The 26,014-nt window shown below is 37.1% G+C and overlaps 3 protein-coding genes across 14 annotated transcripts in view; 2 read left to right on the top strand and 1 right to left on the bottom strand.

The window, feature by feature from the left end:
* iqgap2 (IQ motif containing GTPase activating protein 2) overlaps positions 1–1,181 on the top strand; it is a 66,040-nt gene extending 64,859 nt beyond the window's left edge. The window contains exons 37-38 of the mRNA XM_052101137.1: positions 53–161; positions 328–1,181. Of these exons, the coding sequence (XP_051957097.1) occupies positions 53–161; positions 328–441 (223 nt within the window). The 3' untranslated portion in view covers positions 442–1,181. The remainder of the gene's footprint in view (positions 1–52; positions 162–327) is intronic.
* An 897-nt stretch (positions 1,182–2,078) lies between these two features.
* f2r (coagulation factor II (thrombin) receptor) lies at positions 2,079–4,655 on the top strand. The gene is made up of 2 exons (XM_052104340.1): positions 2,079–2,325; positions 3,469–4,655. The coding sequence occupies exons 1-2, from the start codon at positions 2,253–2,255 to the stop codon at positions 4,638–4,640; spliced, it is 1,245 nt and encodes a 414-aa protein (XP_051960300.1). The 5' UTR covers positions 2,079–2,252; the 3' UTR covers positions 4,641–4,655.
* Positions 4,656–6,389: 1,734 nt separating this feature from the next.
* Positions 6,390–26,014, bottom strand: part of ssbp2a (single stranded DNA binding protein 2a) — a 44,332-nt gene continuing 24,707 nt past the window's right edge. The window contains exons 3-15 of one of the 12 annotated variants that reach the window (XM_052104379.1): positions 25,685–25,746; positions 23,872–23,956; positions 12,697–12,774; positions 10,905–10,964; positions 10,741–10,801; positions 10,217–10,284; positions 10,066–10,133; positions 9,919–9,967; positions 9,792–9,827; positions 9,582–9,636; positions 7,649–7,677; positions 7,454–7,517; positions 6,396–7,321 (exon numbers count right to left, since the gene is read on the bottom strand). In XM_052104379.1, coding sequence (XP_051960339.1) covers positions 7,170–7,321; positions 7,454–7,517; positions 7,649–7,677; positions 9,582–9,636; positions 9,792–9,827; positions 9,919–9,967; positions 10,066–10,133; positions 10,217–10,284; positions 10,741–10,801; positions 10,905–10,964; positions 12,697–12,774; positions 23,872–23,956; positions 25,685–25,746 — 867 coding nt within the window. In that variant the 3' untranslated portion in view covers positions 6,396–7,169. Of the gene's footprint in view, positions 7,518–7,648; positions 7,678–9,581; positions 9,648–9,787; positions 9,828–9,918; positions 9,968–10,065; positions 10,134–10,216; positions 10,285–10,740; positions 10,802–10,904; positions 10,965–12,696; positions 12,775–23,871; positions 23,957–25,684; positions 25,747–26,014 lie in introns of all 12 variants that reach the window. The other 11 variants (XM_052104404.1, XR_007968572.1, XM_052104427.1 and 8 more) reach the window with 11 other exon arrangements.

Below are 26,014 nucleotides of genomic sequence, written 5' to 3'. Positions count from 1 at the left end.
GTATTAAGCTTCACCTCTTCCAGTTCTTCAGTCTGGGTTTTATATGTTTCAGGTTAAAAAATGTCATGTTTGACATTTCTCCATGTGAGGAAGTAGGTGACTTTGAAATAAAGGCCAAGTTTATGGGAGTTGAGATGGAGAAGGTTCAATTGCATTTCCAGGTCAGTTGCCATGTCCACAAAAGCTTACAATGCATGTCGATTTTCTTCTCATAGCCATGCAGCAATGCAAGTAGGAATTACTTGTATTATTACAGTATAATTACATTTGTATTTGTGGACACATCAATAATGAACTGTTTTCCATGGTGTGTGTTTTTATTATCAGGACCTGTTGCAGCTTCAGTATGAGGGAGTAGCTGTCATGAAAATGTTTGACAAGGCCAAAGTCAATGTCAACCTACTGATCTTCCTTTTGAACAAAAAGTTCTATGGAAAATGAAAAGCCCTGTAGTTTTAACATATTAACATATGCACATATGCTTAGAAATATGAACTAGATGTCAAAGTGTCATCATTTTAGATGTTAGTTTACACAAATTGTGCAAAAAATAATGGAATTTGCCTTTGGTTTTTAGTAGTTTTTTGTAAAATAAATTTCTCTGAGCATTCAGGACATTTGTGCAACTGTTTTTGAAGGTCTTTGGTATTAAATTAATTATACAATTAGATATCACTATTGTAAGAGTTATATGAGACATGCCAAATTGTACAGAAATTGCTTTAACTTCATTACTGATACATTGAAAGGAATTTCGATCATACCATAATCTAAACAACTAAAATTGAGCACATTTGATGATGACTAGAATTTAATTTTTGAAGATTGTGTATGGATTATTTTTTTAAAGACAAGTATAATTGAAATATATATATTATATGGTATTAATAGTTGTACTCATTTAAGATGTTATTAAAATGATGGACTAACAAGATTAAATGAGTTTCATATTGCACTACTGCCATGTGGATATTAAATAAGATAAACTGGACGAGCCTTTTGACAGGAGTGTGATGAGCAAGTGCCTTTCATTTCCAAAAGCTCAGCTGTGCATATTTTAAAAGATTGTATTAAAAGGGCATTCCCAAAAGTTTTCCTTTTTCTTTTTAAATCCAATATTATTCTGATCTGATCAAATGAATAAATGTTATTGATTTTAAAATAAATAACATCTCGTATATGAAAACTATATGCATGTTTGTTTCATTATTTAAATATAGAGGAGACCGGGGCTGGATGCCACTTGGAAAAGTTGCCACAAGGAATGAATCTCAGAATAACTATAAGCTTTTGAGTCAAAAACTTTTCTATTAGTGGTTATTCATGTTGGCTTCAGACACCTCATCATGTGTTTAATTAGCATATTTGTGGAATTTTTTTACATCCTCCAAACAAAATTCCAATGTCATAATATATATATATATATATATATATATATATATATATATATATATATATATATATATATATATATATATATATATATATTTTATTTTATTTTTTGTGTTTAAATAGCTGTTGGGTAAATAAGGGAGCACAATAAAACAGCGCTGCCATATACAAATACTGTAATATCAGCTATGAAAATAGATTTTTACTGAAAGCTTAAACTGTGTTCTTCGGATCTATTAATATTTTTCATAAATATCAGGTTGAGGTAAGTTGCCACATTGATATCAGGTCAAGTTGACACTTGATTGTATATTTAATTAATTAAGACTTGTATCTTGAATTAATTAAATATGTTGTGTTATTTTTACGATTTTTTACAACTTAAATTTAAAGAAATTATTTCATTTGTAAAAAAAAAATATATATATATATATATTATTCGCAAATACTAACACTGAAAACTTTCTCGGTGTATTGTGACATTATAGTGGACATGTTAAATAGATTTTTTGCAGTCAAGACTTAACGGTCAATAATACAAGCATAAAGTGAAATTTACAAATAACCTCAGAAATAGTCACATGTATTCACATTACATATGGTATAAAAAGTGACAAGTAGCCTCGCTCTTCTCTACATTTATATAGACAGCCTGAGTTGGACGAGTGGGTGTTGACATCCGAGAGAGAGAGACAGAAAAGAGATCGTCTCACCCTCAACTCTATGATTTGTGAGAACTGAAGAGTTGGTGTGCGCGTTTAAACTGATTCGAATATTCTGGCTTGATCAGGGGGAAAAAACGTCAATTTTTTGTATTAAAACTTTTTCATTATTTTTGAGAGGAACAGTATAATTCAGACATGATGAAGCGGATTGTGGTATTAACTGGACTGCTGGCAATCGTGACCTTTGCGTCTGTGCTGCCGCAAAACGGTAAACAACTTTTGTATTTTTCTATTTCCAGGCACAGGCTAAAATATAATTAACATATTTTCTTTTTTACATAACATTAAAATAATATAGGCTACTGTTAAAAAAAATGGCCTTGTTGTGATTACAAGCTTGATTCTCACGAAATCTGTCAAAAAAAATTACCTGGTCTTTTAAGAAAATTCCTACATTTAGGACCATTTAATATTTTGCATTGCGACATTATTTTCAAGACGCTTAAGCACATTTCTGATTTCCAGACGAATTCTCATGCCATTTCTTTTTACCGCATTACAGGAAGATGCCGTTGTACTATGATTTTTCAAATTAATAGAAGATTAAGGGTACTACTATGATGAATAAAGACTTTTCAATTAAAAAAATATAGGCCTTTAATTTTTTCACATTGCGGTAATGAGAAAATCATATTGATGGAAATGATAATTAGGAGGCATACATTTTTTTTTTCATAAAAATAATATATAAGCTATCACAATGTAAACAAATCTTAATATAATTAAATTAGGCCTCATTTTCATTTGTATATGCAATATATATATATATATATAATTAGTTTCTTTTGATTTGGGAGTGAAAAAGGAACAGGATATATTTAGTCGTGTCTACGTGCTTCTTAGCTTGCCTTAAAAGTAAAGACTATTCCTGGCAAGGACGTTTATTCCTGAGAAGATGAGAGATGCAGGCTCAAGCCAGCAGCAATCACCCTCACTAGATACAGTGAAAGGAGATTGGCATCAACTTCCCCAGAAGCAAGCCAAGAGCGAAGCGCTTTGAGTGTCAAGCACTCCCCATGAACACAATCAATCTCAACAAATGCTACGTGCCTGGCAGGGATAATCATCAGCGATGTAGCACCCTCCGCATTTGAATCTCTTTAGTTTTATTACGTCAACATTCAATCTGTGTTAGGAGACTAATATTTATCTCGATAAATAACTACTGATGTCGGTCACTGTGATTTTGACAATCATAGAAACTGGTCTGGCATAAATTGTGTAGGCTATACAACACAATCTGCAGTTCCCCCACCCTCATTGTTTGATAGTTTCGTGAGAATCACAGATGACTGTTACCAGACATTTATACCTGAATATTAGTGTTAATAACTTTTTTAAATTTTTCCAGATACAAGCTATATTCGGACATTTTCAGCTGATTTGCGGCCTGTCATCGGTGAGCCCTTTGATTATCTGGATGTTCAGGAGGGCAGCGGCTCTGGTTCCGACCATGCATCCAAACACAAGAAAGATCACCACCCTGCTGTGATCAAAAAGCACTACCACATCTCTCAAGAAGCATCTCAATTCCTCACTGGCAATGTGGTGACCACTGTCATCCCAACGATATACACTTTAGTCTTCATCATAAGCGCTCCTCTAAATCTCCTGGCACTTATCATGTTTGTGCGCAAAGTGAGACAGAAGAAACCGGCGGTGATTTATATGATGAATCTGGCCTTCGCTGACCTCCTCTTTGTGCTCGTACTCCCGTTTAGGATAGCCTACCATTTCAATGGAAATAACTGGATATACGGGTCTGGGATGTGTCGTTTGGTCACGGCTGCTTTTTATGGCAATATGTATTGCTCTGTGCTGCTGCTGATGTGCATTAGTATAGATCGGTTTATGGCTGTTGTCTACCCGATGAATTCACTCACCTGGCGCAGTCCTCAAAGCGCATCCGTCGTGTGCAGCGCCATGTGGCTTTTGTCCATCGGCGGTGTGATGCCTTTGCTGATCTCTAGTCAGACCATTCACCTAGCAGACTTGGGCATAACCACCTGTCACGACGTCCTTGACATTCAGCACCTCCGCGAGTATTACCTGTACTTCTTCCCTATCCTCTCTTCACTTTTCTTCTTCATCCCGCTCATTTTTAGCACCGTCTGCTACGTGCGCATCATCCAAGCCTTGTGTGCAGCCAACGTGGAAAACCGTACGAAAAAAACACGGGCTGTCTTCATGGCTGTCACGGTCTTTGCTGTTTTTGTCATATGCTTCACCCCCACTAACATCATCTTGTTGTCACATTATGTGCAGTTTGCTCACAAGTACAATGACACGTCCTACGCTGCTTATCTGGTCTCCATGTGCATTGGGAGCATCAGCTGCTGTTTGGACCCCCTCATCTACTACTTTGGGTCATCACAGTGCCAAAAGCAGGTTCTTGTTTCTCTGAAGTGTCAGGGGATACCAGGCATTGAGAGGAATGAACAGTTTACCAGAAGCACCAGGTCAAGCAATTTGGAGACCTTAAAAAGCAGCGTGAGTAACCAGTACAGGAAGCTGATGGCATGAGCCCCAAGGTATTATGAGGACTTTCAATCAGTATTTGGTGTACCAGGTCCAGGTAGTTTAGGTTGTTTGAGTTGATTCTACTGTCATTATTTAGAACTCTTTAATTGAGTGCAACTGTCTGGTTCCGGAAGTAAAAATGATCTTATATCGCATTATCCTGCTGAAAGAGGCCACTGCCATCAGGGACTACCATTGCCATGAAAGGGTGTACCTAGGCTGCAACAATGTTTAGGTAGGTAACACATGTCAAATTGACATCCACATGAATGGCCGGACACAGGGTTTCCCAGCAAAACAATTCCCAGAGCATCACACTCCCTCCACAGGCTTTTCATCTTCCCACCATGTATCCTGGTGCCATCACTAGGTAAACCGCACACACGTACACGGCCATCAACGTGATGTTATAGAAAATGGGATTCATCAGATCCAGGCGACCTTCTTCCACTGCTCCAAGGTCCAGTTCTGATGCTTACATGCCCATTGTAGAAGCTTACGATGGTGGACAGGGGTCATCATGGGGACTCCGGTCTGCCCCATATGCAGCAGGGTGTGATGCACTGTGTGTTGTGACACACTCCTCCCGTAAGATCAATAAAATGTTCTGTGACTCATGCCACAGTAGACCTTCTGTCAGTTTGGCACAGACAGGATAGCCTTTGTTGCCCTCACACATCGATAAGCCTTGGACGGCCAACACCCTGTTGCCGGTTTGTGGTTTGTCCCTCCTCACATCACTATCAGTAGGAACTCACCACTGCTGACTGGGAGCACCACACAATTCTTGCCATTTCAGAGATGCTCTGATCCAGTCATCTGGCCATAACAATTTGGTCTTTGTCAAAGACACTCAGGTCTTTACTCCTGCATTCAACACATTGACTACAAGAACTGATTGTTCGCTTAACATCTAATCTACCCAGACCTTGACATGTGGCCATGTTATGAGATGATCAATGTTATTCGGTTCACCTGTAAGTGGTCATAATATTTTGGTTCATCTGTGTATCCGAATATATTTTATTATTTAGCAATATACTAAAAATACATTATTCTACACCTATAACCAACAACTTTAAATCAATAGTTTTATATATTTCCATCATGTTTAATTTGATTACATAATTCGCAATGAATAATGGGATTGGGATTTTAGTTATTTACATAAAGACATTAAGTACAGTCTTTTTGTCAGATTTTCAAAAGTTTTTGCTTCATAAAGTATGTAATGTTTGTAACGATTCACTTTGGAGCTGGTTTGTTTGGTTCATGGCTTAGAAAACTTTTATGAAATCCTTATAGAAAAAATGTATGGTAAAAACACTTCCGGAACCAAAACAGCTGAAAAAGTGGGTGGACACTGTTGAGCTTTATTGATAACATTACGTTTTTATTTTTGTATCTGAGAAAGGTATCCCTCTAGTTGCGCTTGAATTGTTCCTGCGCTCTTAAAACATTTTTATAATGCATAGATTTCTGCTTCTTTTTTGTATTCTTTTGTGTTTTTAAAAAACTCTTGTATATTTGTTAATAAAACACTTTTGTACAAAGAGTATAAGAGACTTAATGCTTGTAAGGACTGAAGTAAAATTATATATGCTGTGTATATTTCTGTGTTTACTGTAATATGCTGGTTTTTATAAAGTTGCTTGGTGAATTTTCTCAAAAGTTAATAGTATGGTTTTGTTTCTTGATGTTTAGGTATATGTTTTGTGAATTCAGCCACTGCTTCTTCAATAACCACACAAGACCACCAGATGCACACAAAACAGAGTACAAATGGTGAAAATGATCTTTATATCAGCATACCCAAATTGTTCATAGATTTACAAGAAAAGGAAAAATAAATGACAGGAAATGTTGTGGTGATACCTAGTTTCGCTGAAACCCAATTTAAATGAAATCAACATTTTGGTTTTGCTAAACTTAATGTATTTAATATAGGGCAATGTTCCAGCTTACTATGATGGTGGCTGTCAAAAACATTTATTATAATTTTTGGTCAGAATTGGCAGTTTTGGTGTTTGAGGCTGAAGTCCTAAATTCCTCACGATATACTTGAAAGTCTAGTCCACTCAAAAACAAAATAAACATAAATGTATAAACATGACTGATTTTCTGTCAAGCTGTTAAACAATAACAGATCTGGCATTGTGTAAACTATTTTGTGTAATTAATGCATCTTAAAGTGAAGGTTATCACTATGGAACATATACATGGAGATACAGCCCTCTCCTTGGCATATGTTTGATACACAGCTCAAGAAAACACTGATAGATGAATATTAAGAAAAACAAAAAAAGAAATCTCAGTTCATCAGCTGAAGTTCCATAAAAAAATTATAATTTGGACTGTAGTCATCTTAAGACAAAATTGAGATGGGCTATGGGGAAATGGCAAAATAAAAGAAAGTCCAGCCAGGAGTAATTCCAAACAGCTGATAGGACACAGACATAAACCATGTAATGTCAAAATATAAAGCTGCTTGAAGGCTTCTTCTGCCTCATTTCATGGCTTGCTTGGGTTTGTTCAGATTTGGTGTATACTTATATACTCTAATTCAAAATAGTTCACCAAAGATAAAATTAGTAAAAACCAAAAAGCCAGTTGAGAAAAGATTCCGCTTCTTGATTGAATCCAGCGATAACTTCTCACACAGTCATTGTCATGTTTGGAGAATACTGCAGGGAGAGACCGAAAGAGAGAGCAACACATGTACATAGTTTTAAATGACAGCTGTAATAAACACCAATGAGAAAAAGCTTTTTGCATATATACATTTTCACTCTGAAAATCATTGAGGAAGTTGCCACCCATGTCTCCATCATCTCTTGGTGTGCCATGCTGATTATTTATGCTGAGGTTTCCTGGTGAGCTCTGTGTAAGGTGAACATGAATTTTGAGGTCAAAGCCTCTTAGCGAACTATAACAAACATGAATTAATTTCAAGAGGAATGTCTGTCTTTGTTTAAATTTGTCTTTTGAGAAAGTAAGGATATGTACCATACCTTTGGGAGGCTTTCAATGTCACCAGATCCTGTCAAAATGAGCAACAAAGGAAAGTAATAAAGCACAAAACATGCAAATCGAAAACAAATAAGGCCTAAATTGTTACTTAGCCGGTTCTCATTCCCAAGGCATCAATTTCCCAACTTTTATACTGTCATTTATTTATTTATAATTTATTAAAATTTTACCCCTGGCATAAATTATATTATATGTTAGCCAAAAGATGGTGAATGTGTTTATGGACGTTCCTGATGAACATTTCATTTCAAAACCGTAGGCATCAATTCCCCCTTTTGCTGCCTTTACAGCTTCCACTCTTCTGGGAAGGCATTCCTTTATACTGTATGTAGTAACGTGGCTGCAGGGATTTGCTAGCATTCAGACACAAGAGCATCAGTGAGGTCAGAATGATGTTGGATAACAAGGCCTGACTCACATTTGGCATTCAAATTCACCACAAAGATGTTCAATGAAGTTCAGGTCAGGGCCTTGTGCAGGCCAGTAAAGTTCTTCCACACCAGATGCAGGAAAGCATTTCTTTATGGACCTCGCTTAATGCACAGGGGCATTGTCAAGCTTGAATAGAAAAAGGGGTCTACACAAACTTTGCCCTTAATTTTGGCAGCACGCTATACCCTAGAACGCAATTGTATGGAGTAGCATTATGATTTGTCTTTGCTGGAATTAATGGAGTAACCAAACTCATAAATTATCATGGGGTGTCCACATACTTTTGGCCATATTTGTTTAGTTTATTTCATTGATTTCTTTTTGGTTAACATTTGCTGTGAGTTGTTTGCATTTGTATTAATCTTGTATATGGAAATTGAAAAGAAATAAATCCCATTAGAAAACAGCACATATATTTCTTAAATATGAAGTGATTTAAAAACTGCCAAATAAGGCTTTGCTCACACTTGCTTTGTTTCCATTCAGAGGGACTGAGCTAATTAAACTGTACATATTGTCATCAGAGTTGGTTGACTCTAAAATCAAAGTTATTACATTACAGGTTGTGTGCATTATTATTACTATTACTATTATTACATTATTTGTCTTGTCTTCGATAGCATGCTAAATGGAACCACATAAATGACATATTTGAAACTATCTACATAGTTGGCAACTTCATAAACAGTCACACAGATACTGGCAAATAGCATGAAAACCACATGAGGCTTGACTAACACTCACAGTTACAATTACAAAAAAATTTGGCATTACCACATATTGCAAAAAATATACGCTACACAGATACACACAAATATTGGGTGAAATACTCAAATTTTAATCAACATTTCTCAGAATTGAATAACAATTAGTCTATTTATAATCAACATTTCTTTTGACTGTCCATCATGTTGGAAGAAATTTTTCACTGAGCTCATTGCATTCTGTGACTGCCATATCTGCAAAGGACATATACTATGCTGCCTTAAAAGTTGGAGAACATGAGGTATCTTAGAAGGCAACATAGTGTTGCTACCTACTGTTTGGAATGGAATAGACTATGTATGAAGATTACGCCTATGATGCCTTAAAATATTGTTAATATAGGGATCTCAATAGGTTTTGTGAAATCACTACTGAGATGTCTCGGGTGTCTGAAACCTCAGATAAACAGTGATTGATACTTTGTCAACAGTCAAATATTGCAGTGGTTCTAAACCTGGGGGCAATTATTTAATTATTATTTTACAATAACCTAGCTCATTTAAAACGCTGAAAACCTCTACAAACAACATATAAACATAAAATGATGATTCATTATTTTAACCTATTAACAATTCTAGTTTACGATGAAAGGGGACCTTCGAATATTGTCTTGCACCATGGGGTGCTTTGGAGTCAAAAAGTTTAAGAACCTCTTAAATAGTGGATTTGATGTAATTAGTGATGTGTGCTTCAGTCAACTGATCCAGGATCGGTTACCTGAAGGACTAGGCATGATGGGTGTGCCTGGAGGGCCTCCTCCTGCTGGGGGACCCTGCAAACACACTAATTTTGCTTATTCAAATGACCAGAGTATGTTACCCCAAATTTACAATGGTAAATAATTTTTTTAAATGTTCTACCAATTATTTATTTTAGCATAGACAGACTATATTTGATAAGAGTCATAGAGAATGTTACATTACCTACCGAATAACTGCCTGGAGACACAGATGAATAAGGAATCTGGGATGGAAGAGAGAGAGTTTATGTACTGGTTTTGTTACTGTTGATGTTATTGGCTTTTGATCAATCATGTGTCATGTTGAGAACTAACCAAATTGGCATTTGCAGTGTTTGGCCAATGTCTTCCTCCTGCAGGACCCCTTTACAAAGCCATGAAACACATGTATTGAGTAACACAATAAGGATTTAGACTTAATAAGGGAATTACAAACGTATGATGAACTGTAAGTGTAATTACATGTTAATCCCAGGCATTCCAGGTCCCACTAAGGCATTTAGGGGAGGTCTCGTCCCACCACCATAGTTCTGGATAGAACAATTCAATCCATAACTGTTTGTCAGCATGCTTACACACATTTGCTCTCTCTACTTATTCATGGGCAGCTCACCTGTGGTCCAACAGGAACCATTCCTCTAGTAGTCATTCGCTGCATGGGCCCACTCATGTTGGGATGGCCTTGTAATAGAAAAAAAGCCACATAGTGATTTATTTTCCTTTGTTTGATGTGTTATTATGGACAGATATATTACTCAGGAACAGGCCCAGATGGAATCTGAAGACTTATTTCACATTTCCATAAGTAATTTTTATTTGTATAACGCTTTTCACAATACACATCATTTCACAGAAGCTTTGCAGAAAATCATGCTGTAATGTCTGGGATATCTTACTTGTGTTAAAGACATTGAGCATTTTCTTTTCTTATTTTAAAGAAAATCTACAGAATTATGTGCAATGAATAGTATTTGTCCCTGAAAGTATATATACAAAAATATATAACTTTGCAAATGTCATTTGTTCCATTTTTGTCTAAATCTGTGGAGCTCTGCATATGCAGATCTTTTCTGGGCCTGCTTCAGGTCATGAAGCATGTATAGTGTCAAATTTCAGTGTCATTAGGACTTGAAATACCTGGTTGTCTTGAAGGATCCATCCCACTGGATAAGAAGAGTTGGTTCCCAGGACTCAAAGCCTGCTCAAAACAAACCAGATTGTAGAATAAGTCATTTCCATTCACTAAATGAAAACCTCAGTTCCCAAAAGCACAACTAACCAGGGTATACAGAGAAAAATACCTGACTGGGTATTTTGAGAGAACCTCTAGGCCCACCTGGGTAACGAGGAGACATGAACTGCTGTGGAAACACAAGGGCACCAGAGAACAACTGATTATATCAGTATAAATCACACAACAATTTGCAAAAACAGACAAGGACAAGACCTTCATAATTCACACCACCAGAGGGAGACACTGCATTTCTCTATGAAAGTCATTAAGTGGATTTTAATAGCCAATGCCAAATGCTAATATTCTTGTGCACATTAGATACTATGCACCTGTGCATTTTTGTAAAAGCCATACCACTGTAATTAGGTAGATCAGGTATTTGGTATCCATTAACTCCGGCACATTGAACAAGCATTATAAGCCAGCAAGGAGACATGTACGATACAAAGGAGTTGTAGGTTAGGAAGAGTCTACAAGAAAGATCACAATTGCAATACATAGAGAAACACCAGCCAATTCTGGGTGCCTTCATGATGGGCTAAAGCCCACTGCCTGTCTTAAACACTTCCTTTTCTGTCATCATTTTGCACCATTTACAGTAAAGTACATTCTGCCTTAGGCAAAATATAAGCTCTACTGACACCATCTATGACTTTTACAGTTTGTAAAAACAAACAGCGTGTTTAAAGGGACAGTTCTGTTGCTGTCTTCTCTTATGACTTAATACATAAAGGGAAGTGGTACTTGAACAGAAAGCAGATATCTAAGAGGGCTGAAGTGAGTCAAAATAAATGAGTTAGAAAAGAAAATGGAGGGGGGATTGTTGGAGCTGACAGCTGGATTCTTCTGCAGTCTGAGCTTAAGACTATCAATGAGTGATGGTAAATGTACATCAGGCAGGCAGGAAAGCCTTAAGACTGACTTCTGACAGTTAATTAATATATATATTCATGCTGATGAGGTCTGGTGCATTATCACTGATGTACAAACAGCCCAGTATTTATGCACTCAAATGCTCCCAATATTAAAAAAGCACAGATCGTCTCTTTCCAATTAAAAAATGGAAGTATGAAAATCCTTGCATTATCTACTGTGGTAGACTGCCACACTGCTGAACGAATGACGTTCCACATTTAGTTCAAATGCTGAATCATTCATAATCTCTCCTGACTCTGCACAGAGTTTCTCCTGGTTCATCTATCAATCACAGGGTAAGAAAACTATTTCAACATTCTTTAGACAAAACCAAAAACAGCTGCCTTGCTGACTCACTGCACAGTCAGTCAATGACTTGCCATTTAGCGTTTTTATGTTAAGGTACCTCCTAGCAAAAGTAGCTTTAGACTGGCTTTCAAGATTCCATAACGTCATGTCTAATGATTTAAGACAAATTCTGTGTTTTAGAGATAACTAAGCACATATTTAAATACTACAATGCTTGTTTCTTGTTTATATGAATTAACTGACTTTTCAACAGCCAAACCAGATGCAAAGCATTGGGGATATCATATTCAAATGATACAACTACACTGCCTTCAAAAGCCAACCAGATGAAGGCATCATAGTAGACAGGATGTAACACAAACTTTGCATTTGGATGTGACTTGATGCCTTCCTACCTCCGTATACTGCCTCTGAAAGGCAGAATTTTTCTGGTTTGGACACAGCCATTGTCTGTGAAAATGCCTCTCTGCCTATGCTGTGCAGGTGGAGCTGAACCAGGTCTAATATACTGTCATTCAATGACCTTTATCCAGAAGATTTTCCAATTAAATGAACAGAGTTATGAAACTAAATCGATCAATCTATTGAACCAGATTGGTGCTTTAGTGCAATACATGTAATATGTGTGTGTGTACCTGTAAAAATCCCGGGGGAATAGGCATACCTTCTCCTGGAGGACTTCCAATCACAGGACTCTGTGCTGTTGCTGCACTCTAAAGGATATACAAAAGAAACACAAAAACATGACACAGACAAAATACCCTCACCTAACCTCTGAGAAACTACATATATGACACAGGGATATTGTGGGGGAGGCGTGGGATGTATGTTATATTATAACAAACTTGTTCTTATGCATAAGTAGCAACAACCAACAGTTAATGAATGGACATTTTGAAGAGCAAGAGAAGTATAGTAGCAGTAAAAAATCTCTTTCAATATCAAGTCAAGTCATTTTTATTTGTATAGTGCTTTTTCACAACTCACTTCATTTCAAAGCAGCTTTACAGAAAATTATGCTTTAACAGAAAAAATATGTGGTTTAATAAAACAAAACATGATTGTAAATTGTCCTTAAAAATAATAATTAAATAAATAAGCAAGTAAATAATATTTGTATTTAGACCCACAGAGACCAGGCTAAAGGCGACTGTGTCAAGGAACACAAAACTCCATAAGATGTTGGTTAATGGAGAAAAAACCTTTGGGAAAAACAGGCTCACTGTGGGGGCCAGTTCCCCTCTGTCTGTAATGGCAATATTAGTTATTTAATATCAGAACTGTATATAAATTGCAACTCTTTTCTAATAGCTAGCCATGTTACTACTGTACTGGGTTCTAGAATGATATTCCAATAAGCATTGTCAGCAACTAAAAAATTAAAATTACATACAGTAAATACCTGTAAGTTGTTATAAAGTAAGCAGGTACCCTGTGAACATATTCATCATAACATATTTCTAAAAAAGACTAAATATTTGCACTTTTCACGTAGTTGAGGTGATGTTACAGAGTTGGTGGTCATTAAACAGTCATCAGCATGCAGTCTTAACTATTTGTTCTGCCGTTTAAAACCTCAGGCCTGATGCCACCTACACTACACTACTCCAGCAAACCCACATGCACACACACAAACCAAAACAATGAGAGGAAATATGAAACAGTGGAAAGACAGAGACACAGAAGTTGCACCTCCTGGCAAACACATTGTGTCCACTGAATAATTAACAGCACTAGTGTTGATGTGCTAAAGTTTCGATGGGTGGTTTTGGATTTCTACTCAATCAAAATGAATAATACTTAACTGCTTTCCCCTGTTTTTAAATAAATACACATTGTCAGCTGTTAGCTGACCATTCATGCGCCAGTGGCATTGGTCAGCTAAAAATGTAGAACCGTAATTGTATTTAATACAGTAAAAATGTAAATAAAAAATGCAGGGAAGTATAAATGCCAGGTAATGAGTTATGGGAATACAAATTTTGGGAAAACAGGCTTAATTGTCGTGAAAATGTCGCAATGGAAAAAAAAATTATGGTCCTAAAAATAGGCTTTATTTTCTTTATGCAAAATGTATATTACAATTTTTTTTATTATTATTATTTTGGGGTGTGGCAGACATGTTTTCTTACAATTCAACCAATCTCAAGGGTTGGGGCTAGCCAACGCACAACATCGAAATAAGGGAATATTCTTTCTCATACACAAAAGGGAAATTATGTATATTTGTATATATAAAAAAACAAAGGAAAGGATCTGATGCTAAAATTACATTTCTGAAACTAAACTTGGTAAAGAAACAGCTGTGGCACTACCTTTTCCAGTATGTTATTTATTTTTTTTAGCTCACTCTGTCTCTAAGTTCACCCATTTTCATATTTATTAGATTCTGTCCTTCTGTCTGCAATAAGAAGGCAGTGAGTGAGTCAGTGAGTGAGTGATAGTGTGTGTGTGTGTGTGTGTGTGTGTGTGTGTGTGTGTGTGTGTGTGTGTGTGTGTGTGTGTGAGCGTGTATTTATCACTTTGTGGGGACCAAATGTCCCCATAAGGATAGTAAAACCCGAAATTTTTGGCCTTGTGGGGACATTTTGTCGGTCCCCATGAGGAAAACAGCTTATAAATCATACTAAATTATGTTTTTTGAAAATGTAAAAATGCAGAAAGTTTTCTGTGAGGGTTAGGTTTAGGGGTAGGGTTAGGTTTAGGGGATAGAATATAAAGTTTGTACAGTATAAAAACCATTATGTCTATGGAAAGTCCCCATAAAACATGGAAACACAACATGTGTGTGTGTGTGTGTGTGTGTGTGTGTGTGTGTGTGTGTGTGTGTGTGCGTGCAGTCTATGGAGAGCAGGATTCCTCCAGAGGCTGGCTGTGTAGAGACTCATTTCTATACTCATTAGTGAAATGTGGGTTGCATGGCAAGTCTCCACGTCTAGACATTCTCATCAGCTGCATCAGGACAACAGCCCATAATTCAGAGTGAGAGAGAAACATTTTAATCTACACAGCTTCAAAAAGATGAATAAAAAACATTCAGTCAAGTTGCTTCAGGTTGTTCTCTCAACGGAGAGAGAACCAAAAAAGTTAAAAAGTGAATTATTTGACTATAAGAAAAATGTATTAGGAAAACTGGAATTCACCATGAAACACAAACCAAAGAGTGCATGCAATATGACAAACATATACAAAGTTAACCAGGGAGAGAGTTTGTAATATTTATCTAGAAAAATGCACAAATGCCAAATCCACATCCCAAAATTCATCCAAAACTCATCCAAGTCACTACTGCAATTAAAGGAATGTTCCGGGTTCAATATAAGTTAAGCTCAATCGAAAGCATTTGTGGCATAATGTTGATTACCACAAAATTTTATTTGGACTCGTTCCAAATAAAGAAGGTTCCAGTGAGGCACTTATAATGGAAGTGAATGGGGGGACTTTATTTTAATGTTATAATACTCACTTTTTCAAAAGTATAACCACAAGACATGATTTTAGTGTGAAAAAAATAACTTAGCTTAACTTGTATTGAACCAGAAACATTTACGGAAATGCAATTTAATCAAATAAGACTTGCCCACTATTCTGTCTGACCTCTTTCGCCCTCATTCTCACTTCTGTTCCAATAAGCGTGTGATAACTTAAACAAGCTCTATTGAAAGGCGAGACAACCAAGATACATTATAATGACTTGTGTATGGGATGGTGAGGTTAGACTTTAAAAGTAGCTGAAAACAGAGACAGTTTGACTCTCTAGACCAAAATAACAACAGGAAATATACCAATGATACAGCACAGGAAGGAAGTCGCTAGCTGCCCTCCTCTTTTAAATTCTCCCTTGCTCTCTTTATCCATTCCTCCTCTGTCATGCCACTGGGCAGTTCCCGTGCAAACTGGAATGTAAAAAAATACTCCAAAACACAAACAAGGATCAGATGTGCATATATAGGCTAGGTAGAAATAGAGATGGATGAGACTCAATAATGTTGTTATTTTTTCCACTAAGGTCCAGTTATGATGTTACTCAGGGTTTCATGCACACACATACACATTTTCAACACTTTCAACCTTCTCTACCTGACCATTAGAATTAAATGCACTGTTTTATGCTACTGTACCTTTAAGACTTTAAGAAAACAGCCTCTATTATGAGGGATGAGGTGTCAGGCAGGGACAGTGGTCAAGTATACAATTTTATAGTCGTTTTTAATGCTGTCTATCAATTCCATCCATCCATCCATCGTCAACCGCTTATCCTGTGTACAGGGTCGCGGGGGGCTGGAGCCTATCCCAGCTAACATTGGGCGAAAGGCGGGGGACACCCTGGACAGGTCGCCAGTCCATCGCAGGGCCTGTCTATCAATTAACCTTTTTAATAGAAATAATTACATATCTCACTAGTTTTCAGTGTCTCTAGTCATAAGTGTCTCAAGATCCTGTTGTGCTCGGTCCAGCTATCTTTCAGCGCAAGACGCATTATCTGAGGAAGTCTGTGCTACCTGCTCTCCTTGGTTTGACACGGCATGTTGCCTGTACAGCTGAAGTTGCACTGACTGCCCCCTTTTACCACAGATGTACGAAAACATTGATGGTAGGAACATTCCAAATTACAGAATCTGCGTACCGATCGGGGGCATGATTAATTGCGTTAATTTTTCACGCATTATTTTCCAGTAAATTAATTGCACTTTAAGGGATAGTTCGTTCAAAAATGAAATTTCTCTCATCATTTATTCACCCTCATGCCATACCAGATGTGTATGACTTTCTTCTGTAGAAAACAAAGATTTTTAGAAGAATTTCTCAGCTCTGTAGGTCCTAATAATGCAAGGGAATAGTGATATCCCAAATCACATAAAGGCAGCATAAATGTAATCCATATGACTCCATAGGTTTAATCCATATTTTCAGAAGTGATATAAGTGTGGGTGAGAAACAGCTCAATATTTTAGTCCTTCCTTTTTTTACTATAAATCTCCATTTTCAGATTCTAAATCGGTTTCTCATTCAAAGTGATTGAATCACTTCAGAAGACATACAGTGCATTCAGAAAGTATTCAGACCAATTCATATTTTTTTCACATTTTGATGTATTGCAGCCTTTTGCAACAATGCTTTAAATATTTTGTTTCATATAAATCTAGACTCCATACCCCATAATGACAAAGCAAAAAACTGATTTTTGATAACTTTGCAAATTTATTATAAAGAAAAACTGAAATATCACATTGACATAAGTATTCAGAGCCTTCACTCAGTACTTAGTTGAAGCACCATTGGCAGCAATTACAGCCTCTGGTCTTTTTGGGTATGATGCAACAAGCTTTGCACAACAGGATTTGGGGATTTTCTGCTATTCTTCTCTGCAGATCCTCTCAAACGCTGTCAGGTTGGATGGGAACCGTCGGTGGACAGCCATTTTCAGGTATCTACAGAGATGTTCGTTTGGGTTTAAGTCCAGGCTCTGCCTGGGCCACTGAAGGACATTCATAGTTGTCCCTAAACACCTCTTGCCTTGTCTTGGCTATGCTTAGGGCTATTGTCCAGTTGGAAGGTGAACCTTCGGCCCAGTCTGAGGTCCTGAGCACTCTGGACCATGTTTTCATTAAGGATATCCCTGTATTTTGCTGCGTTCCGATTTTCTTCATCCCAGACCAGTCTCCCTGTCCTTGCCACTGAAAAACATCCCCACAGCGTGATGCTTCACAACTGCTTCACATTTGGTATGGTATTGTACAGGTGATGAGCAGTGTCTGGTTTCCTCCAGACATGACGCTTAGAATTGAGGCCAAACAGTTCAGTCTTTGTTTCATCAGACCACAGAATCTTGTTTGTTTGATTTTTATGTGTCTTGCACTGAGGAGAGGCTTCCATCTGGCCACTCTGCCATAAAGCCCAGATCAGTGGAGTGTTGCAGTGATGGTTTTCCTTCTGCTAGTTTCTCCCATCTCCACATATGATCTCTGGAGCTCAACCAGAGTGACCATCGGGTTCTTGGTCACCTCTCTTATCGGACACCTCTCTTGGTCATGAACAGCTCTAGGAAGAGTCCTGGTTGTTCCAAACTTCTTCCATTTAAGAATTATGGATGCCACTGTGCTCTTGGGAACCTTCAATTCAGCTGGGGCTTTTTTTTTTGTAGCCTTCGCCAGATCTGTGCCTCAACACAATCCTGTCTCTGAGCTCTACAGGCAGTTCCTTTGACAGGTCTGTGCCTTTCCAAATAACGTCAAATCAATAGAATTTGCCACAGGTGGACACCACTCAAAGTGTAGAAACATCTCAAAGATAATCCAGAGAAATGGGATGCATCTAGCATAATTCTACATTTCAAGTGTCATAGCAAAGTGTCTGAATTCTTATGTCAATGTGATATTTCAGTTTTTTCTTTTTAATAAATTTGAAAAGTCATCAAAAATATTTTTTTTGCTTCATCATTATGGGGTATGGAGTGTAGATTGATGTGAAAAAAACAGAATAACTTAAAGCATTTTAGCATAAGTCTGCAACTTAACAAAATGTGAAAAATGAAGGGGTCTGAATACTTTCTGAATGCACTGTATATTAAAGCAATAGAGTCTTACCACTTAGAGATTACTTTTATGGTGCTTTTATGTGATTTCTGGAGCTTGAAAGGTCTGGTCACCATTAATTTGCATTGTATGGACCTACAGAACTGAGATATTTTTCTAAAATCTTTATTTGTGTTTTGCAGAATTAAGAAAGTCATACACATTAGGGATGGCATAAGGGTGAGTAATTGTTGAGAGAATTTTAATTTTTGGGTGAACTATAATAAACACATTAAAAGGATAGCTCTAGTCATTATACAAAAATAATTGACAGTATTGAATAAAGTATTCCAGAGAGACATTTGTTTTCGTGTCAAATAAAATTTTTCATACAATTTGATAATGCACATACTGTATTGGCAATTACAGATAATCTTAAAATGTGTCAAATGACAGGAATTTGTTCAGAGACTTGTGCATGGAAGACATAAAGGCCATAAAAGGACAGTTACTACTGTGTAGGTTTGTGCAGGTTTGTTGTCCCTCTCAGTAAACCAAACAGGCAGTCAGATACAGATACAGCACTACCCCATGGAGCAGATAATGGGTTATGTGGTGTCTTAGTATCTGGATGGCACCACAGAACACCTGACTTGTGTCGAGAATGGAGCCAGTACCCTCCTGGGTAATGATGCAGCCCAATAACTACCAGACAACCTTTCTCACAATATCTGCAGTCTAATGTATAAGTGATGAGGTCATCCTCACCACATCTACTCTCTGCTGGAAACATACTCTGCTACAGATGGCAGACTTTAACCCACTGCTGTGTGTTTGAGTCTGTATGTGTGTGTGCTGATGTCTATAGGTTACTTTAGGACAACAGTGTTTTCAGTTTAAACCGCAATAAACACCCTGCTCGGCTGCTAGCTCTCCCCATCCTGATTCCACCTCTCTGCCTCTGGAAAACAGCCAGATAGACATTACAGGAACCTCACAGTATGGGGAGACAAACATCTGCAAAGATCAAAAATGCACATTTAAACTATTTAGTGTGGGGGTGAAAATCTTTATTACCATGCTTGAATAGACTGCATAATATTATAAGCTATTTCATGCTGCCATGCCTTCCCCCTTCCTCTCATGTTTAATTTGCTGCTGTTTTTGTTCTACTCTGTGTGAACACAAAGAAAAGTAGTTTAATCCACAAACTACGGCAGGCTAGTTGTTACAATTTTTATGCCAGTGAATATTTCTTAGTGAATGTTTATTTTTGAAAATCAGTTTCTGTATAGCCACATGCCTTAAAGTCTTGGCTACAAAAAAGCTATTAAACATTATTATTGTGCACAACAAAAAAAGATGTAGTTCACTGAACACATTGACCTTCTGTGATCTTTTGCTTGACATTAAACCAGTGGTATCTGATTGTTTTCACTGAAACTACATTTGTGTGTACTTAATACAGCTAAAAACAGGCAGATATTATTGTGGATAAGTCAATGTAACTTATAGATGTTCTAAGGTGTAGGCAAGCCACTAATGGTTGGATCAACTGCAGGAAAGCAAAAAAAAAAGGAAGAAAAGAAAATCAAACTGATCCCCAGAGAATCAGCCTTCATTCCATTTGTGTTAAACGACAGAAATGCAGTCAATTGTCTGCAGGTTTTTTCGGGAACACAATAAGGGAGAGTTGGTCAAAAATAAAGTGTGTTTACGATTGGCAAGAAAATGGAATGTGCTCGTTTAAGCAGGAGAGAACACAATTTGAAGAGCACTTACAGCAGTCTAGACAATATTTCCCGATACACTTATACATACACATAAAAGCTATTTTGTGAGACAATAAAAAATGAGTGAGAAATTAGTTGCACAATAGGGTAGGCATATTAACTGAACAAAATTTCATTTCGTAATATATGTAAGAGAATCATGACCACTCACATTAAAATGAAGACTTCAGTCATAACAGTAACCTTATAAAAGCTGATTTATTCTACATGGAGAGGGTCTGCACATGGGGGCTGCCATGTTGGAATCACATGACCAGCCGAATACTACTCGCTTAATCTCAGTATCCGTCCTGTTATTTGGCACTTTCACTAATTAATTAAAGTAATCATGGCTGACTGTGAATTCTACATGTCTACAATGGCATCTTAAACTGAAAACTATTGATTTTATATGATGCTGCATCCAAGCAGCTAGGTGTCAGTGTAAGTCCAAGATGACACAAAGAAAAAGTTACTGAGTGCACCTTTAAACATGTTTGACATGATAGTTGTCATTCCTTGTGTCAATTAAATATTTAGCATAGTCAAGGATACAATTAAATTGGGAATGCCTGAAGGATGATGTTAAATTCATAACACACATACTGTAGTTGTATTAGAAGTTTGTGATAATTGTAGAAATAAAAGGTAAAGTACTAAAACGTAAATAGGCAGTATGTATTCAAAGTGTATATAGCAATGATTGTCTATAAATAACCCATTTTAAGATTATGGGGCATAGACCTTTATGCCACTAGACTAAAATGTGAACATATTAGCCACACACTGATCAGCCGCAACATTAAAACCACCTGCCTAATATTGTGTAGGTCCACCTCATGCATTCTAAGATTATATTCTTCTCACCACAACTGTACAGAGTGGTTATCTGAGTTACCATAGACTTTGTCAGTTCAAACCAGTCTGGACAATCTCTGTTAATCTCTCTCATCAAAAAGGCATTTCCGTCCACAGAACTGCCGCTGACTGGATGTTTTTTGTTTTTGGCACCATTCTGAGTAAATTCTAGAGACTGTTGTGTATGAAAATCCCAGGAGATCAGCAGTTACAGAAATACTCAAACCAGCCCATCTGGATCCAACAATCATGCCATGCGATTATCTACAATCAGCCAATCATGTGGACACAGTGTAGTGCATAACATCATGCAAATACAGGTCAGGAGCTTCAGTTAATGTTTACATCAACCATCAGATTAGGGAAACAATTTGATCTCAGTAATTTGGACTATGGCATGATTGTTGGTGCCAGATGGGCTGGTTTGAGCATTTCTGTAACCTCTGTAATATCTCCTGGGATATTCTCACACAACAGTCTCAAGAATTGAATTGGGTTGGAGCTGTTTTGGCAGCACGAGGGGGACCTAACAAAATATTAGGCAGGTGGTTTTAATGTTGTGGCTGATCGTGTATGTACACCAAAGCATGTGAGCAGAGTGTAGCGGGAGCGATAAGAAATTCACTGGAGCGAGGAGCGTGTTTCACGAGACTGTGCTCAGCCCCGCTCCTACCACGCATGAGGTGCTTACATTCCGCTCCAAACAGAATGCACAACATTTCATGTGTGGTCATATTAATATGTATGTGCTTCTACACTGACAAATATCTGGTGTCCAAGATTTTAAACAGAGTGGATTATCAGAGATGAGGCAGCGTTTAAACTCTTGTGTGATTCGCGAGCTGATGGTGATAGGTGCCAATTCCAACAACAGACTACAGTGAGGTGAGAGCGCAGAGGCAGTTCAAACACAGATTCGTTTCCCAGACATACGCTTGTAAAGTAAAATCATTTTATTAGGCTACCACAACATGTGTAATGTTTATCGTCGATTCGCACGGGATAAGCGATGTCTGTATAAATCACAGAGATGATTGTCGACTGCATTTACATACTGCAGTCACATGTAACTGACCCATCAGAAAAAGTATGCTAGCTGTGCTGATTAATTATGAAGCAATAAATATGTTCATATGTATCTGGGATTATTAGAAGAAATTGACTTAAATACAAAAATTTAAGTCAATTAAGTACAAAAGCACTGGTTAAATTAGCAAGCCAGTAATCCTACAGTACACTCTTGAATTTAAAATAAAGACAATCTTCAGAATCAGAATGATTTTATTATCAAGTGAGCTCGTGTTTTTTTGGTGATAGAAGAAAAAAGCAAGTGCACACTGAGACACAGAATATAAAACAATGTAAGAGTATAAACAGTCATACAAAAATAGGACATGTAACATAGACTGGCATATGTACACGTGCAATTTTTAATATATGTTTATATTCTTTTCACATTATGTAATTTTATTCCGAAAATATGTTGCGAAATGCAGGGCTTAACAAACATTTTCCCATTCACTCTGCTCAAATGACAAAATTAGCACTTGTGTCCTATTCTAATTTTCCTAATCAAAAGAAATCATGTTTGTTTGTTTCTCATGCATTGGTCAAAATGCAACAGCCAAGGTTTGAAGCGTGTCTTACATTTTATGGTGTCTTCTCAATGACCAACATCCACTTCAGACTCTTGGTGAATTTTAGAAACAATGAGTTAAAGGGTTCACTGGCTTTTTACCAACTTGTTAATTCGAATGGGATAAGAATAACGGGGGCTATTTTTACAGCGCATTTGATAGGTAAAAGATGCTATTATATGGCACGGGAATGGGTAGCCAACAAAAAGCGAGTTGTATTGTAAATAATATAATACATTGAGCAGAAATACATATTTTATTAACTTTACCCCCTTACCCAAACCCTAAACCTAACTGTCAGTGGAGTAAAATCATTCTCACCATTGCTTATGTGAACGGGTAAAAATGTATGTTCCTATGGGACCAGAAACCATGTCTGTGATAGCATAACGGCACTAAAAGTTTTTACAGAGGGAAAATTGACCACAGTTGAAACAATGCAAAAATGTCTGATGGGGGATGGCATGAATGAATGAAGATCAGGGTGGTACTTTACATGATTAAAACATAAAACTAAAAGCTGAGGCTTTTACTTTAATGATCTAGTCAACAATTAATCCTGATTGTGGTACTGAGGTCTGTATAGTTTATGATAGATTAACTTTACAGTGTACCTGTCTGTAATCAAGGTATTAGGGGAACAAAGGGACATTATGCTGACCTAATGCAAACCAGTCCGTATGTCTTCCAGACAAGTCTTTAATTTCCCTCTCTCTCCTCTTTTCTCTCTCACTCACAGAGGTCAAGGTGTCCTCATTCTGCTAGTGAAGATGACCGCAAATGTATTACATCATTGTATTACATCATAATGCCTGCATGCAACACCAATTCATTATTCTTCTACAGCTTCTCGCTTCCCTCTCCCCTCAAGCTCATCTCACCTCACCTTCTATGAGCTGTATACTTACAATTATTCTATGTGGTCTCAAGAGATCAGCTGTACTCACTGCCTGCAGTGCTATAGGCTACGTACTAAAGAATGCATGCATATTAAAGATGGCAGTAATGCCAGTGCGGTGGATACTCACATAGTCGTGAAAAGCTTTGGATTCACTTGAGTGCTCACACATTTCTCTCCTATCAGGAGCAGCAGAGTAGAGATCCCAGAAAACACTGTAACAAAAGATGTGCACTGTTTCACAAAAGGATTGTTGCTGCAGATTAAAAATAAATGACTATTCTCCTTTATTTAAAACCCGATCCGGATGGGACTAGTTAGGAATGTCTGTGAATGCAATATTTACTTTTTTCCCCCAACTATCAACACATTTATTTTCACCTTCATCGACCTGCTTGTCCTAATGTAACTTAGGCTAAATTTATCATCGGTTCTCTGGTGCACTGTTTTTGGTCAACTTTCTGGATAAAATAACAGTTCAAGTACTGCTGGTATCCCATCCAATATAAAGGAATAGTTAATACTTTGATAATACTTTGTAAATAATCAAGGGAACAAATATGCTGAGGCCATTCTAGCAGTCTGTGATCAAACTTTGCTTATTGATATCATTCTCTGTTTAAAGGGACAGTTCAACCAAAAATGAAAATGATGCCATCATTTCCTTTATGGCTTTCTATCTTTTTTCCTTTCTTTATTCTGTAAAACACAAAATGAGATGTAAAATGTTAGTCTTCTTTTCACTTTTTTCCACAAAAGGAAGTCATATGGTTATAGAAACATCATGAAATTTCATTTTTGGTTGAACTATCCATTTAAAAAGAGAACGTAATCAATAAGCAAAGTATGAGAATGGCCTCCGCGTATTTTTATTCTTGATTATTTACAAAGTATTATAATATACAATGAATCATTTATATAAGTCTTGTTTATTTAAACAGGTTCCATGACCTTCCTGTAAAGATATTGGGTCTTTGTTTTTGTGCTTGTCCTTGTATGGCTCTTTTTTTTAAGTTATGCACTTGTTTCCTGTTTCCCTTGTTGATTTGTCCCAGGTGTCTTGTTACTAGTCTTGGTAACTTTATTAGTCTTTTAATCTTTATGTTAGTCCTTGTTAGTCTTTATGTCTTTGTCAGTTCTTATTCTTGTAAAGCCGAGCTCTCACTTAACGATTTTAAGGCGGATTTTGCTGTCATAGACAGATTTCCGAGGTCTGTAACAAAAAACGCTGGACCGCCGACAAATCGGTGCTCGCTACGGTCGGCAATGCTTGTTAAGTATGAGCAGTTCATCGATCTGAGCCAGACTTAAGCAGACACAGATGCTGGGATATTTTCACCCAGTGCTTGATATTATCTTAACATGATCTTGTAGTGTGAGCGATGCAGGAACAAGTCCGAACTGCACCAGCCAATCACATTTTCTTTTCTTTTCTGACAAAATAAGTCCACAGAAAACTTGCAAGCTGATCGTGTCCCTCCATTCTTGGATAAATCTTGTGGTCACTCTAATTTCTCACGTGAAGTTATGTGAGAAAATGATGTTTTGCTGCGGTCCGGGTTGGCTCTTCGTCAAAGATCTTGTAGTTTGTGCAAGAAGCCGGCAGATAACAACAAACCTTGTTGTGCAATATGAGCAGTACTGGTAGTGCTTCAGGTAGTATGACAATCGAATAGTGAGAGCCATACTTAAGGCTGTAGTGTTTGTTGTGTTCTGGTTTCTTGCATTTGATTTCAATTTCCTTTAAAAGCTGCACTTACATCTTGCTTCTCAGGACTTCAGTCATTATACTTCCATATTATCCACATTCAACAACAGACACTTACACCTTAGTAATAACTACAGATCCTAATCCTGTCTAAATCAGTACATAAGATGAAACGCAGATGTCCTATCTGAACAGTGCTAAAGTCATATAAAAGCAAAGATTTAGAGTTTCTTACCACCACCATGAGTGCAAGAACCCTGGTGGCTCTCCTAATGTTATGTTCTTCTCCCATCTGATCTGTCAAGTTTAACAGAGAAGAAATTCAGTGTGAACAACTGAAACTGCACTCCCTTTGTGATAAAAAAACAAAACAGAATTAAGATCAAACGCTGCATGGTAATGTTGCCAAATATAGATCTAAGTGATAAAACTGTAACTTGAGATATAAAAGTGCCATCTGCTTGAAACCAGTCCCAGGGTAACCAGTCAATAGATTTGTTCCTTGCTAAGGCAGCATCCTAGCTGAAATGGAACTTCATAAGTGGCTTTATAAGTTATTGACTCT

Source organism: Xyrauchen texanus, chromosome 3 (genome assembly GCF_025860055.1).
Source record: "Xyrauchen texanus isolate HMW12.3.18 chromosome 3, RBS_HiC_50CHRs, whole genome shotgun sequence".
Lineage (NCBI taxonomy): Eukaryota > Metazoa > Chordata > Actinopteri > Cypriniformes > Catostomidae > Xyrauchen > Xyrauchen texanus.
This window is presented reverse-complemented; position numbering and strand designations above follow the sequence as displayed.